This window comes from Bos indicus, chromosome 13 (genome assembly GCF_029378745.1).
Source record: "Bos indicus isolate NIAB-ARS_2022 breed Sahiwal x Tharparkar chromosome 13, NIAB-ARS_B.indTharparkar_mat_pri_1.0, whole genome shotgun sequence".
Classification (NCBI taxonomy): domain Eukaryota; kingdom Metazoa; phylum Chordata; class Mammalia; order Artiodactyla; family Bovidae; genus Bos; species Bos indicus.
This window is the reverse complement of record NC_091772.1, coordinates 10810818-10828030: the sequence shown is the minus strand read 5'-3', so window position 1 is coordinate 10828030 and position 17213 is coordinate 10810818. Positions and strand designations below refer to the sequence as shown.

Genomic DNA, 17213 nt, shown 5'->3' with positions numbered 1-17213 from the left:
AACTACTGACAATAGCCAGGACATGGAAGCAACCTAAGTGTCCATCACCAGAAGAATGGATAAAGAAGATGCAGTGTACACACACACACACCCCCCCCCACACACAAGAATGAAATAATGCCATTTGCAGCAACACAAAGGATCTCAAAATTACAATACCAAGTGAAGTCACTCAGAGAGGAACAAATATCACATCACTTACATGTGGAATCTAATCAAAATAAGCTTATTTACAAAACAGAAACCAACTCACAGATCTCAAAATCAAATTAAGGTTATGAAAGGGGAAACATAAAGGGAGGGATAAATTAGGAGATTGGGGTTAAAACATAGACACTATTTTCCAGTAGTGATGTACAGATATGAGAGTTGGACCATAAAGAAGGCTGATGGCCAAAGAACTGATGCTTTTAAACCGTGGTGTTGGAGGAGACTGGCGAGAGTCCTTGGACTGCAAAGAGATTAAACCAGTCAATCCTAAAGGAAATCAATCCTCAATATTCATTGGAAGGACTGATGCTGAGTGTGAAGCTCCAATACTTCGGCCACCTGATGTGAAGAGCCGATTCATCAGAGGAGACCCTGATGCTAGGAAAGATTGAAGGCAGGACGACAAAGGGGACAACAGAGGACGAGATGGTTGGAGAGCATCACTGACTCAATGGACATGAATTTGAGCTAACTCCACAAGACAGTGGAGGACAGAGGAGTCTGGTGGGCTGCAGTCCATTGGTCGCAGAGTCGGACACGACTGAGTGACTAACGCTTTCACTTTGAATATAGAAAATGTAATAGTGCTGGGTTTTAAATATGCCTTAAAGTAAGTTAGGTGCAGACTAAACACTTAGGATCAAAAGTACTACTGCTTAAAAGTAGTATAAATATACATAAAATTAGTATTTTTAAAATACCATATCAATTTTCATCATACACACAAAAAGATTTCCCCTTAATAAAGACCTTCTCATCATGTTTAATGGGAAACAACTAAACAGTCCAGAAACAGTCCAGAAGGGAAAATTTTTACCAGTTATCTTTCAGATCATATATTTTTTTCTTCAAAACCTGTACAGATTCAACCCATCTGTAGATCCTAGAGGAGACACCTCATAGGACTCAGATTCAAATTCAGCAGCAGCTGGAAAGAAAAAGGAGTACATTCTTTATCTCAAATACTTGAGTTCAGTATTAGTTAAAAATAAAAAAAGAAACAAAACAAACGAGCTATTTCTAAATGTTCCGAAAAATGAAACGTATCTATAGGTGACAGGAAACAAAATACAAGATTACAATTACACACTCTGCCCTTGGTCCCACATGTGGCTGAGTATCAGAGCTTCTGGTTTTCTCATTTTTCATTCATTTCTCAATAACTATGTGCAAAGGTGCTGTGACAAACACTGGAATTACAAGATGAAGGTGACCCAGTCCACCCTGAAAAATGATATGCCCTAAACTGGAACAACAGACAAACAGGCAATTTCCATACAGAGTCATAAATACTAAGATACAAAGGATGGCACAAGGAACACTCAGAAGGGACAGCCAGCTTTGTGTCAATCCTGTCAGCTTTTTGGTGGAGGTGCTGTGGAAGCAGATACCTGAAGGACAGGAAAAAGACAGGGGGGGGGGGGGGAAAGCACGTACAAAGACCGGAGGTGGGAACCCCACCTGTGGGATCCTACAGTCTGGTTAGATGCAGAGCTGAGGGGAGAGGAGGGTGGTAAAGAGAGAAGACCGACTACGTTGGCAGGACCCATACTGAGGTGGTGGTAGAGAGAGAAGGCCGACTACGTTGGCAGGACCCATACTGAGGTGGGTGGTAGAGAGAGAAGGCCGACTACGTTAGCAGGACCCATACTGAGGTGGGTGGTAGAGAGAGAAGGCCGACTACGTTGGCAGGACCCATACTGAGGTGGGTGGTAGAGAGAGAAGGCCGACTACGTTGGCAGGACCCATACTGAGGTGGGTGGTAGAGAGAGAAGGCCGACTACGTTGGCAGGACCCATACTGAGGTGGGTGGCTGGAATTCTTCCTGAGGGCAAAAGATAAACCAGTGACAAAACCAACGACTGAGAAATTTAAGGTCACCCCCCAAGTGACAGTGACAGAGGTAACTGCTTGAGTCTGGGTTTCCTAGCCTAACGACCACCAGACACTTGACAAGTTGATACACTCCATGTTTTCTGAGAATAGTGTCAGGGTGCAGGTGCATAGTTCTACAGGGATGGCAGAAGTAGAGGCAGGATATAGCCAGGAACAAAAAGACATACATACTGTTGTGATGACTGTAGCTCTGTAGCATAGTCTGAAGTCAGGCAGGATGATTCCTCCAGTTCCATTCTTCTTTCTCAAGATTGCTTTGGCTGCACTCAGCTTTCTTTCTGGTCCAACTCTCACATACATACATGGCTACTGGAAAAACCATAGCCTTGACTAGACGGACCTTTGTTGACAAAGTAATTTCTCCGCTTTTTAACCTGCTGTCTAGGTTGGTCATAACTTTCCTCCAAGGAGTAAGCGTCTTTTCATTTCATCGCTGCAATCACCATCTGCAGTGATTTTGGAGCCCGAAAAAAATAGTGTCTATCCACTGTTTCCCCATCTATTTGCCATGAAGTAATGGGACTGGATGCCATGATCTTAGTTTTCTGAAATGTTGAGTTTTGAGCCAACTTTTTCACTCTCCTCTTTCATCAAGAGGCTCTTTAGTTCTTCTTCACTTTCTGCCATAAGGCTGGTGTCATCTGCATATCTTAGGTTATTGATATTTCTCCCTGCAATCTTGATTTCAGCTTGTGCTTCTTCCAGGCCAGTGCTTCTCGTGATGTACTCTGCATATAAGTTAAATAATCATGGTGACAATATACAGCCATGACATACTCCTTTTCCTATTTGGAACCAGTCTGTTGTTCCAAGTCCAGTTCTAACTGTTCCTTCCTGTCCTGCATACAGGTTTCTCAAGAGGCAGGTCAGGTGATCTGCTATTCCCATCTCTTTCAGAATTTTCCACAATTTATTGTGATCCACACAAAGGCTTTGTCATACTCAATAAAGCAGAAATAGATGTTTTTCTGGAACTCTCTCGCTTTTTCCATGATCCAGCGGATGTTAGCAATTTGATCTCTGGTTCCTCTGCCTTTTCTAAAACCAGCTTGAACATCTGGAAGTTCACGGTTCATGTATTGCTGAAGCTTGGCTTGGAGAATATTGAGCATTACTTTACTAGTGTGTGCTGCTGCTGCTGCTGTGTCGCTTCAGTCATGTGTGACTCTGTGCGACCCCACAGATGGTAGACCACCAGGCTGCTCTATCCCTGGGATTCTCCAGGCAAGAATATTGGAGTGAGTTGCCATTTCCTTCTCCAGAGCATTCATGCATGCTAAGTCGCTTCAGTTGTGTCTGACTCTGTGCGACCCTATGGATAGCAGCCCTTCAGGCTCCACTGTCCACAGGATTTTCCAGGCAAGAATATTGGAGTAGGTTGCCATTTCCTTCTCCCTTACTAGCATGTGAGATGAGTGCAACTGTGTAGTAGTTTGAGCATTCTTTGGCATTGCCTCTCTTTGGGATTGGAATGAAAACTGACCCTTTCCAGTCCTGTGGCCACTGCTGAGTTTTCCAAATTAGCTGACATACTGAGTGCAGCACTTTCACAGAATCATCTTACAGGATTTGAAAGAGCTCAACTGGAATTCCATCATCTCCAAGCGTTGTATAACTGCTCAGCAAGGTATTTTTTAGAAATTTAAATTAAAAGGTTATAAGTAAAATAGTAATTAAAGATCTACTCTTGTATAAGAAAATAACAAAAAAAATCTTAACCTAGAGCAGAAATTAATCTTCTGACTTAGGATCACAAGTTGGTTTAATTCATTAAAAGGGTTTCTCTTATGATTCCTTCAAATGAAAAAAAACCCCTATGTCATTAGTGTTTAGGTGCCAGTCGTTCACTTATGCTTAGGGGTAGAAAAACTGCAGCGGGTGCAGTAGAGCTTGGAAATGATAATGAAGCACAGCCAAAGTGAAATCAATTAGAAAGTAAGCCAGACATCTGAATGTATACTTTCAGTTACTAGGCAATAAGATTCTATTTCTAAATGAGTTTAAATGCAGCTTTTCAAGAAAATTTAAGAGTTTAATCAGTATCTCTTAAAAATGAGAAATCTAGGACCAAAAAAGATCACAACATTTCTGTGTCCTTGATTACCACAGTCACTGATGGCTTTTACTTAGTGTGCCTAAGTCAAATAAACAGCTCAGAAGTTCACCAAATTAAAAACAAGAATCACTTATCAGAAATCTGAAACTCAAAGCAAAAAGATAATAGAACTGCCCTTAGTCAAATAAGTCTCAAAGCTGTTATGTAAAGGGCATGGAGTTGAGGTAGAAACCACTACACTTGCTCTTGGAGTAAGATTTCATTTGAGCACTAAAGTATTATAGAAATTTCTAACACAAGGGGACTCCAGGACTGGCCTCCTGCTAAGAGTGCTGAGTAAAGATCTGTTCTGCTGTTTCTCCACCCCAAGTTTGATGCTCATCTGCCAGCCTCTCATTAGTCCCGGGGAAGATGGAAAACACCAATTTCATTCATGTTTCCCCAAATGATTGGAATGTTTTAAGTTGCCATATAGTAAATGGAATTCCCATTAAACTGTTTGAACACTGAAAACACAGAGCAGCAGACCTACTATAATCAATGATAGTTGTAACCTTGTTCGAAAGAAGTACACATGTGTCTGGGACTCCTCAAGTAACAAGTCACAGTTGGGAGGGAGAGAAAGGGCATCAGAGAGAAAGGGAGGTGGCCTCACAGTGACACCTGCTGCCTCTGGGACAAACCTGCCTCCAGGAAACAGGTCAGGGATGAAGAAACACACCATCCCACAAAGCCACGTTCAAGTGCTTCCTCTCACCACCCTTGTACATACGTTTCTCTCAGGACCTCAGAGAAATTAAGCATTTGGCTCTGAGGAATCACCTAGAGCCACAATCTCGAAGGGAGGATGAGAAAGTCAATGGGTGAGACTGAAGAGAGCTAAAACAGCCCCAGAAACAATTACAAGCATCCCCTGCTTTTCCAAAGTTCATTCAAAGTCACTTACTTCTATGAAGGCCTATGTCAGCAACTGTTTTTGATATAAAAAAAAAATGTGAAGAGAATTTTTCATTTCAAAAGGCAAAATGTCAAAACAGCATTCAGTGTATGTCTTAACAGTGAGAGGCATCGTGTTCCCCAAGCAGGGAGACTGGCCCCACCGAGCTCCTTCCCCGGAAGCCCCACCCCACATCCCAGCAGCAAGTCTCCACAGCCCTGAACCCTCTCTGTGGGCACCTGTGCTTCCCTTGTGTACACTTATTTTAGGCATCGACTAGCAGAATGTGTCCTCGGGTACCTGCTCCTTTGCTGTCTGCTCTTTGGGCTTATGAAAGGAGTCCTAGGAGCGCTCTGCTTTCAGACGGCCGGGAAACTTTTCCAGCCTCCACACACCCCCTCAGTCAGGTCACCACGCTAGCTTCAGCCACTCTGTGAATTACCCTGCCTTTCACCCCTGTGTGAACTCCCCCTATTTCACAAGCATGCTTTTAAGTAGTGTAGAAAAACTTGGTACAGTATTAACATAGATTGTCATACAGCGCCCTCAGGCAGTGACTAATCTAGTTAGCTTTCACTTCCTACTAATCTCAGGAACCTGGCTCTGTAAAAATTAGGCTTCAGAGAGAAATTAATGGACTAAATCTAGCTTCTGTGATTCTGTGTCTTGACTACTTGTTTACTTTATTTGCCAATGACTTTCTGACTCCTAGTTCGTCTAGGTAGAAAGTTAAGTCGCTCAGTCGTGTCTGACTCTTTGTGACCCAGTGGACTGTAGCCTACCAGGCTCCTCCATCCATGGGATTCTCCAGGCAAGAATACTGGAGTGGATTGCCATTTCCTTCTCCAGGGGATCTTCCCAACTCAGGGATCGAACCCAGGTCTCCTGCATTGCAGGCAGATGCTTTAACCTCTGAGCCACCAGGGAAGCAAGTCCTCTTCCAGGTAGAGTTGCTTATATTTTCCCCACTCTGCTTTATTATAATCTTCTGGCAAAGTTTTCATCTTCAAGAGTTCAGATTACAAGTCTTCAATTCTGAGTTCCATCTGACTTCTTATGGAAACATTATTCTTCTCTCGTAAATACTCTAAGTTCTCTTGAGATGCTGCCTGCATGTAAGGCAAATGTAAAAAGATAACATTTTTAAAATAATTAGAACTTGGATAATTATACTTGTTCCCCTTAGTTTTGAGTCAGTGATTCAGAGGGCAATTTTAAATGTGAAAAATAAAGAGTGGACGTTTAAAACAATTATCATCAATGTGAAGTGAATTAAATCTGAATTACAAAATTAAAGTGGAATCAATGGCATAGGAGTACTTATATAATCTTATAATTCAAAGACTACAAAGATCAACTTAAAATTGTAAACAATGAACAAAACAACTTAAGAATAATTCAAGAGGATGGTGCCGGTTGTAAAACCACAATATTGTCTTTTCCTCCTAATAGTCTTGCTGTATACCAATTGGTCTTATAAGTAAAAGGATTCTTTATGGAGAATCATTCTGAAAGGTCAGTTTACTGATAACTTTGATGGAAACTGAAATATTTAAAGGGAGAAACAAGTGTCCCTTTCCTTCCAGAAATCTACAAAACAAACTGCTCTAAGGGAAGTAGAGGGAACACATAAATTGTCTACATCTAAATGTAATGTACAGTGAGGTGAATTCAAGCACGTGACAGATCCACAAATGAACCTGCAAAAACAGGCTGACTTCCTTTCATTTCTCTACGAGATCCCGTCTCGCTCTCTCTTCAGTCTCCAGTATATACTGCTCTACTTGACTGTGTTCTATCATGTTCAGTTCTATATGACTTTTGAGGGTCACTACTTCTTGCTCCAACTTCTTTTTCTTCTCCTCTAGTTTTTCACATTTCTTTTGCATTCCCTTCATAGATAATAACTCCTCTCAAAGGACTTGATTCTTCTGCATCCAGGTGCAGCCATTTTGAAGATGCAGTTCCCAGCTCTGCTGGAAGGTCATCTATTGTAGAAAACAATACCATTTGGTAATGAGGCAAGTGGACTGAGCACAGCCTAACTCAAACCCAGGATCAAATAAATAGGATGGTATCTGTATTGTAGAAGGTAGGACCAGGAATTATTCAGAGAATCAAGAAAGAAGTTCAAACCACCAAGAGTCAGAAAATACACTCTTCACTGTCATCATCTTTCTCACATAACATTTGTATTTGATTTTACACTTTTATTGTTCTACAATTAATATTTTTCTACCTTTCCTCTATAAAATGACTACAAGGCCCCTCTTAGTCGAACATCTCTTGTTCCTCCCCACCCCCCATCTTAATGCCCCACGGTTTTCAAAGAAGTGCGAGGGATACTGTATTGGGTTATCTGGGACTGAGTCAATAAATCCCTCCAAAAGAAGACTGAAAACAAGACTCTAATGACTAAATCTATAAATATGGATGCTAATACCATAAGACTTTTTCTGAACTACAAAGACTTTTTGCTCATTTGAACTGCATTCCAAAGCAGCTAAAGAAATTCCATTTCCCAAGAGTTTACTGAGATGATTCATACATTTTTCTGAAAAGAAAAATGTCACATTCTGGTAATCTTTTGTTACTTTCCATTTGTGCAAGACAAGGGCTGTGTGTATCAATAAATATTCCCTGTTAGTGTGTACTTAAACAAGATTCTCCCTCATGGAGAAAATGACGACAGTGTAAATTTAAGGGCTAAACTGCTCTCCACAGGCTCGATGACAACAGCTGAGGAGAAAAGGCCCCGTGAGAGCTGGACAGTCGGGAAAGCTCTGGAGGAGGAGAGACTGGGCACCAGGTCTGAATAAACAGAGAGAAACCCAAGAAACTGTAAAGACAGAAAGGACAGTCTGAGCAAAGGCCAAGAAAAGGAGAAATCAGCCAGTGAACTCTGAGGATAAAATCCCACTACAGGGAAATAAAAACATGTCCACACAGAAACATGTAAATCAATGTTCACAGCAGCATTATTAATAGCCTCAAAGCGGAAACAACTCAAAGCTCCATCAACTGATGATGGATACATGGCTTAGTCACATACTGGTTATTGTTTGACCATCAACAGAAACGGAAGAACTGATACGTGCTATCACATGGATGAACCTCGAAAACATGACGTCAAGTGAGAAAAGCTAATCCCAAAGGAGCACATACGGTATGATTCCCTTTATATAAAATAGCCAAAACAGGCATGTCTCCAGAGACGGATGTTAGACTGAGGGTTGCCTGGGGCTGAGGGAGATGGGAGGGGGGCATAGGTGGTGGCTAAGGGATGCAGGGTTTCTTTGGGAGGCTGATGGAAATGCTCTAAAATTGACTGTGGTCACAGGTGACACCTCTCTAGACTAAGAGATACTGAACTACACATGTTCAGAGTGTGAATTCCATGATACATGAATTATACCTCAATAGCTTTTTTAAAAAATTCAATGGCAGGATCTAGATAATCTTCTTAATTCTCCAGTTTGGATGAACGTACTATATACCATCTGAGTACCTCCATGTCTTTCGAGTATATCTAAAATGAAAAGAAAAGAAGGCAACGCCTGACTTCAACTAATTTAAAACCCTTTCTGCACAAGTTATTCTTAAATGCACACAATAAATATACACAGAATTCTACAGCCTTTCACGGAAGTGAAGATGTGAAATGACAATTTTCTGGAACATTCCATTAAACATTATCCTCTGCTTTTATCTGCCTTGGCTCATCACAATAATACAGCTTTCTCCCATTCTGAAGGCTGTCTTTTCACCTTGCTAATAGTTTCCTTTGATGTGCAGAAGCTTTTAAGGTTAATTAGGTCCCATTTGTTTATTTGTGCTTTTATTTCCAATATTCTGGGAGGTGGGTCATAGAGGATCCTGCTGTGATGTATGTCGGAGAGTGTTTTGCCTATGTTCTCCTCTAGGAGTTTTATAGTTTCTGGTCTTACGTTTAGATCTTTAATCCATTTTGAGTTTATTTTTGTGTATGGTGTTAGAAAGTGGTCCAGTTTCATTCTTTTACAAGTGGTTGACCAGATTTCCCAGCACCACTTGTTAAAGAGACTGTCTTTAATCCATTGTATATTCTTGCCTCCTTTGTCAAAGATAAGGTGTCCATATGTGCGTGGATTTATCTCTGGGCTTTCTATTTTGTTCCATTGATCAATATTTCTGTCTTTGTGCCAGTACCATACTGTCTTGATAACTGTGGCTTTGTAGTAGAGCCTGAAGTCAGGTAGGTTGATTCCTCCAGTTCCATTCTTCTTTCTCAAGATCGCTTTGGCTATTCGAGGTTTTTTGTATTTCCATACAAACTGTGAAATTATTTGTTCTAGCTCTGTGAAGAATACTGTTGGTAGCTTGATAGGGATTGCGTTGAATCTATAAATTGCTTTGGGTAGTATACTCATTTTCACTATATTGATTCTTCCAATCCATGAACATGGTATATTTCTCCATCTATTAGTGTCCTCTTTGATTTCTTTCACCAGTGTTTTATAGTTTTCTATATATAGGTCTTTAGTTTCTTTAGGTAGATATATTCCTAAGTATTTTATTCTTTCTGTTGCAATGGTGAATGGAATTGTTTCCTTAATTTCTCTTTCTGTTTTCTCATTATTAGTGTATAGGAATGCAAGGGATTTCTGTGTGTTGATTTTATATCCTGCAACTTTACTATAGTCATTGATTATTTCTAGTAATTTTCTGGTGGAGTCTTTAGGGTTTTCTATGTAGAGGATCATGTCATCTGCAAATAGTGAGAGTTTTACTTCTTCTTTTCCAATTTGGATTCCTTTTATTTCTTTTTCTGCTCTGATTGCTGTGGCCAAAACTTCCAAAACTATGTTGAATAGTAATGGTGAAAGTGGGCACCCTTGTCTTGTTCCTGACTTTAGAGGAAATGCTTTCAATTTTTCACCATTGAGGATAATGTTTGCTGTGGGTTTGTCATATATAGCTTTTATTATGTTGAGGTATGTTCCTTCTATTCCTGCTTTCTGGAGAGTTTTTATCATAAATGGATGTTGAATTTTGTCAAAGGCTTTCTCTGCATCTATTGAGATAATCATATGGTTTTTATTTTTCAATTTGTTAATGTGGTGTATTACATTGATTGATTTGCGGATATTGAAGAATCCTTGCATCCCTGGGATAAAGCCCACTTGATCATGGTGTATGATCTTTTTAATGTGTTGTTGGATTCTGATTGCTAGAATGTTGTTAAGGATTTTTGCATCTATGTTCATCAGTGATATTGGCCTGTAGTTTTCTTTTTTTGTGGGATCTTTGTCAGGTTTTGGTATTAGGGTGATGGTGGCCTCATAGAATGAGTTTGGAAGTTTACCTTCCTCTGCAATTTTCTGGAAGAGTTTGAGCAGGATAGGTGTTAGCTCTTCTCTAAATTTTTGGTAGAATTCAGCTGTGAAGCCGTCTGGACCTGGGCTTTTGTTTGCTGGAAGATTTTTGATTACAGTTTCAATTTCCATGCTTGTGATGGGTCTGTTAAGATTTTCTATTTCTTCCTGGTCCAGTTTTGGAAAGTTGTACTTTTCTAAGAATTTGTCCATTTCTTCCACGTTGTCCATTTTATTGGCATATAATTGTTGATAGTAGTCTCTTATGATCCTTTGTATTTCTGTGTTGTCTGTTGTGATCTCTCCATTTTCGTTTCTAATTTTGTTGATTTGATTTTTCTCCCTTTGTTTCTTGATGAGTCTGGCTAATGGTTTGTCAATTTTATTTATCCTTTCAAAGAACCAGCTTTTGGTTTTGTTGATTTTTGCTATGGTCTCTTTTGTTTCTTTTGCATTTATTTCTGCTCTAATTTTTAAGATTTCTTTCCTTCTACTAACCCTGGAGTTCTTCATTTCTTCCTTTTCTAGTTGCTTTAGGTGTAGAGTTAGGTTATTTATTTGACTTTTTTCTTGTTTCTTGAGGTGTGCCTGTATTGCTATGAACCGACAAACAACTAATCTCAAAAATATACAAGCAACTCCTCCAGCTCAACTCCAGAAAAATAAACGACCCAATCAAAAAATGGGCCAAAGAACTAAATAGACATTTCTCCAAAGAAGACATACAGATGGCTAACAAACACATGAAAAGATGCTCAACATCACTCATTATCAGAGAAATGCAAATCAAAACCACTATGAGGTACCATTTCACACCAGTCAGAATGGCTGCGATCCAAAAGTCTACAAATAATAAATGCTGGAGAGGGTGTGGAGAAAAGGGAACCCTCTTACACTGTTGGTGGGAATGCAAACTAGTACAGCCACTATGGAGAACAGTGTGGAGATTCCTTAAAAAACTGGAAATTGAACTGCCTTATGATCCAGCAACCCCACTGCTGGGCATACACACTGAGGAAACCAGAAGGGAAAGAGACACGTGTACCCCAGTGTTCATCGCAGCACTGTTTATAATAGCCAGGACATGGAAGCAACCTAGATGTCCATCAGCAGATGAATGGATAAGAAAGCTGTGGTACATATACACAATGGAGTATTACTCAGCCATTAAAAAGAATACATTTGAATCAGTTCTAATGAGGTGGATGAAACTGGAGCCTATTATACAGAGTGAAGTAAGCCAGAAGGAAAAACATAAATACAGTATACTAACGCATATATATGGAATTTAGAAAGATGGTAACAATAACCCGGTGTACGAGACAGCAAAAGAGACACTGATGTATAGAACAGTCTTATGGACTCTGTGGGAGAGGGAGAGGGTGGGAAGATTTGGGAGAATGGCAATGAAACATGTAAAATATCATGTAGGAAACGAGTTGCCAGTCCAGGTTCGATGCATGATGCTGGATGCTTGGGGCTGGTGCACTGGGACGGCCCAGAGGGATGGTATGGGGAGGGAGGAGGGAGGAGGGTTCGGGATGGGGAACACATGTATACCTGTGGCGGATTCATTTTGATATTTGGCAAAACTAATACAATTATGTAAAGTTTAAAAATAAAATAAAATTAGAAAAAAAAAGAAAAGAAAAAAAAATAATAATACAGCTTTCACTAAAAAAAGTCTATCAACTTCTGTGAAGAATGAGGCACAAGTCCCAACTTTTCTAAGGATATCTAATATAAGAGAAGACATAGTGCAAATGGCAGAATGAAAGTCAGAGTTTAAGAAACAAATGCATTTAAAGATAATAAAACTAGTAAATTACTTGTAATGAAAATACAAAAGAAAGCTGTCCATGAAAATGAGTGTCTTAAAACACTTTATCCTACGTATTGACCGTTGACACATCAAATTTCACACCTACCTGACTTGTGAGTTGAAGTAAGCTGATCCTTAAATCCTGTGCCTCAACTTCTAAGTTAGGACAATAACGTGACGTGACCTCCAGTGAAGCCTCCGAAATAGACTGCTTTCTTATGATATCAGTCAGTTCTGGTCGAAGTTGTCTCACAACTGCCTAATAAGATGCTCTGTCACTGAGTTTATAAGATCACTTTACTATTATGTTATGTTAATAATACACAATGCCAACATATGTACTTTGATCTCATCTCACACACTAGCAAAGTGATGCTCAAAATTCTCCAAGCCAGGCTTCAACAGTACGTGAACCGAGACCTTCCAGATGTTCAAGCTGGATTTAGAAAAGACAGAGGAGCCAGAGATCAAATTGCCAACATCTGCTGGATCATAGAAAAAGCAAGAGAGTTCCAGGAAAACATCTACTTCTGCTTTATTGACTGTGCCAAACCCTTTGACTCTGTAGATCACAACAAAGTGTGGAAAATTCTTCAAGAGATGGGAATACCAGACCACCTTACCTGCCTCCAGAAAAATCTGTATGCAGGTCAAGGAGCAACAGTTAGAACCAGACATGGAATAACAGACTGGTTCCCAAATTGGGAAAAGAGTACATCAAGGCTGTATGTTGTCACCCCGCTTAACTTAGATCAGAGGACATCATGCCAAAGCTGGGCTGGAGGAAGCACAAGCAGAAATCAAGATTTTCGGGAGAAATATCAGTAACCTTAGATATGCAGATGACAACACCCTTAGGGCAGAAAGCAAAGAAGAACTAAAGAGCCTCTTGAGGAAAGTGAAAGAAGAGAGTAAAAAAGCTGGCTTGCAACTCAAAATTGAAAAATCTAAGATCATGGCATGTGGTCCCATCACTTCCTGGCAAATAGATGGGAAACAGTGAAAACAGTGACAGACTTTATTTTCTTGGGTTCCAAGTCAATGCAGATGGTGACTGCAGCCATGAAATTAAGATGCTTGCTTCTTCCAAGAAAACTATTACAAACTTAGACAGCATTATTGGGACTTCCCTGGTGGCTCAGACAGTAAAGCGTCTGCCTACAATGCAGAAGACCCAGGTTCAATCCCTGGGTCGGGAAGATCTCCTGGAGAAGGAAATGGCAACCCACATTAAAAAGCAGAGACATTACTTTATTGACAAAGGTCCATCTAGTCAAAGCTATGGTTTTTCCAGTAGTCATATATGGTTGTGAGAGTTGTGTCATCAAGAAAGCTGAGCACCAAAGAATTGATGCTTTTGAACAGTGGTACTGGAGAAGGCTCTTGAGAGTCCCTTGGACTGCAAGGAGATCCAACCAGTCAGCCCTAAAGGAAATCAGTCCTGAATATTCAATGGAAGGACTGATGCTGAAGGTCCAATACTTTGGCCACCTGATGCAAAGAACAGACTCATGGAAAAGATCCTGATGCTGGGAAAGACTGAAGGCAGGAGAAAAAGGGGACAACAGAGGATAAGAGGTCTGGATGGCATCACCGACTCGATGGACATGAGTTTGAGCAAGCTCTGGGAGTTGGTGATGGACAGGGAAACCTGATGTGCTGCATGCAGTCCGTGGGGTCACAAAGAGTCAAGACATGATGGAGCAACAACTAAACTGAACTGATGGACTTTGAAAACTATCACCACAGACATCTACTCACCTTCTTTTCCTTCCTCACTGAATCTGGTTACAGACCCAGAAGTGGCCACCCTCCGGCCTTCCTGATATTAAGTTACTCAGAAAAAAGATGCAGATTCGCTGTCCATGCCCAGCCCCTCCCGATAAATCTGCAGAGCTTCACCACCTCATGTCCAGAAAGAAATAGATGTGAATGTGGGCAACTGGTGGAAAATTGCACGCTGTGGAACATTTTGCCCTTTATTAGAGGTGTAATTAACTTCAGAGATCTTCATATAGTCTATCCAGTGCTCAGATCTTTCCAAGTTTCCTATCTCAGAGAAAAAATGAGGCCATTCCCTTGTGGCTTATCTATTTTATATCTAGTAGTGTGTCTATGTTAATCCCAAACTCCTAATTTATCCCTCCTCCCCACCTTTGCTCTTGGCTAACCACAAGGACCAGCATAGCACAGGGAACTCTACTCAATATTCTGTAGTCATCTACATGAGAAAACAGATCTAAAAGATGGGATATACATATACATAAAATTGAATCAACTTGCTGTACATCTGAAACTAACACAACATTGGAAATCAAGTGCATTCCAACATAAAAGAAAAATGAAATTTAGAAAGTGAGGTTTCTCCCATGGCCTTCAGGGAGCCTCGATAACCTGGCTTCCACCTGCCTCTGGACCGCAGCCCCTACAGCCCTCTCCCTGACTCACTCCATTCCTGCTGCTCTCAAATCCTGCCACCCTTCAGTCTTAGTGGACACTAAGTAATTCATCCTTAAAATGAGAATTCTCCAAGCCAGGCTTCAATAGTACGTGAAACGTGAACTTCCATTGTTCAAGCTGGCTGTAGAAAAGGCAGAGGAACCAGAGATCAAATTGTCAACATCCGCTGGATCATTGAAAAAGCAAGAGAGTTCCCTAAAAACATCTACTTCTGCTTTATTGACTATGATAAATCCTTTGAGTGTGTGGATCACCACAAACTGTGGAAAATTCTTAAGAGATGGGAAACCAGACCACCTGACCTGCCTCTTGAGAAATCTGTATGCCGGTCAGGAAGCAATAGTTAGAACTGGACATGGAACAACAGACTGGTTCCAAATGGGGAAAGGAGTATGTCAAGGCTGTATATTGTCACCCTGCTTATTTAACTTATATTCTGAGTACATCATTAGAAATGCTGGGCTGGATGAAGCACAAGTTGGAATCAAGATTGCTGGAAAAAATATGAATAACCTCAGATATGCAGGTGACACCAACCTTATGGCAGAAAGTGAAGAACTAAAGAGCCTCTTGATGAAAGTGAAAGAGGAGAGTGAAAAGTTGGCTTAAAGCTCAACATTCAGAAAACGAAGATCATGGCATCCGGTCCCATAACTTCATGGCAAATACATGGGGAAATAGTGGAAACATTGGTAGACTTTTTTTTTCTTTCTTTTTTTTTTTTTTCAGGCTCCAAAGTCACTGCAGATGGTGACTGCAGCCATAAAATGAAAAGATGCTTACTCCTTGGAAGAAAAGTTATGAGCAACCTAGACAGCATATTAAAAAGCATAGACATTACACTGCCAACAAAGGTCCTTCTAGTCAAGGCTATGGTTTTTCTAGTGGTCATGTATGGAAATGAGAGTTGGACTATAAAGAAAGCTAAGTGCAGATGCACTGATGCTTTTGAACTGTAGTGTTGGAGAAGATTCCTGAGAGTCCCTTATATTGCAAGGAGATCCAACCAGTCAATCCTAAAGGAAATCAGTCCTGAATATTCATTGGAAGGACTGATGCTGAAGCTGAAACTCCAATACTTTGGCCACCTCATGAGAACAGTTGACTCATTGGAAAACACCCAGATGCTGGGAGGGATTGGGAGCAGAAGGAGAAGGGGACGACAGAGGATGAGATGGTTGGATGGCATCATCGACTCGATGGACATGGGTTTGGGTGGACTCCAGGAGTTGGTGATGGACAGGAAGGCCTGGCATGCTGCGGTTCATGGGGTTCAAACAGTCAGATACGACTGAGCAACTGAACTGAACTGAAACGATGCTGGGAAAGATTGAGGGCAGGAGGAGAAGGGGACTACAGAGGATGAGATGGTTGGATGGCATCACCAACTCAATGGATATGAGTTTGAGTAAACTCCAAATGTTGGTGATGGACAGGGAGGCCTGGCGTGCTGCAGTCCATGGGGTCTTAAAGAGTTGGACATGACTGAGTGACTGAACTGAACTGACTGAACTGAAAATGAGAATTATGAGCAAATTGTTTGCAAAAATGTTCTAAGTAAATCATAAATAGCAGATGGAAGAGCAAATCAAGAAGTGTTTGGGTAAAGCTCAGCACTTGAGTCCCAAATTATGATTGAATGACAAGTAGATGCCTTTAAACAGTTGACAGGCCATAAGAATAAATGATTCAAGGCTGAACTATTTCCCACAATAAATTGACATGAAGAAAAATAAAATTATCACAAGAAATATAACAAATACCTCCAATAAACACAACCACTTGATAGCTTAAAAAAAAAAAAAAATCTGATACTTAACCTATACAGCTACCCCAAAGTAAGAGCCTTAGCTCTGTACATATCTAAACAGATCAAATTTTGTAAAAAAAATTGTTCTTGAGAATATGCTTCCATTCTAACATTGTAATAGTCCACTACAAGAATTATACTTATTGATAGCTGCACTAAGCACTTCTACAAACATCAGTTAACTCATTAGCTATAATGATTCTGGAAAGGAAGAAGTTAGAAATATAAGTAAGGTGCAGGTTTTTCACCAGGTCTTCTGACTCTACTAGTCCTCTTACATCAAACCACGGTTACTTCTCTAGTACAAACATATCGATACAAAATAAGCCTCTTATTTCACTCATGCTGCATACACTAATGGTAAATAGGTAAAATTTAGAGAGCTCTTCTTAGACAATCCTGAGATTATTTGCTGCTTCCATAACTTTCAATACTTTTTTGTACTGTTTAAAATAGTAAGACAATGCAATAGACAATGAAAAACACTTATTATCATTAAATATTTATGTCATATCTATCACTGTTTTCAGAAGTTCCTTGTACTAAAATAGGACACTACATAGAGCAAAGTGTTAATTTTCTTACAAGAATGACATCCACAATACAGTCTCCGAATTGCCTATACTTTTCCTCCTTACCATCAGAGGAAGTTATAAACTACCCCAATG

The 17213-nt window shown here is 40.3% G+C and overlaps 1 protein-coding gene across 10 annotated transcripts in view; it reads right to left on the bottom strand.

The window, feature by feature from the left end:
- Positions 1-17213, bottom strand: part of LOC109567899 (putative ankyrin repeat domain-containing protein 19) — a 55387-nt gene that overhangs the window by 15577 nt on the left and 22597 nt on the right. For 9 of the 10 annotated variants that reach the window (XR_011570310.1, XR_011570311.1, XM_070801966.1 and 6 more), the window contains exons 7-9: positions 6759-7087; positions 2278-6208; positions 1028-1138 (exon numbers count right to left, since the gene is read on the bottom strand). Coding sequence is in view for 1 of the 10 variants with exons in the window: in XM_070801971.1 (XP_070658072.1) it covers positions 2278-2342 (65 nt within the window). In the remaining 9 variants the exon portion in view is untranslated. The remainder of the gene's footprint in view (positions 1-1027; positions 1139-2277; positions 6209-6758; positions 7088-17213) is intronic. The other variant, XM_070801971.1, reaches the window with a different exon arrangement.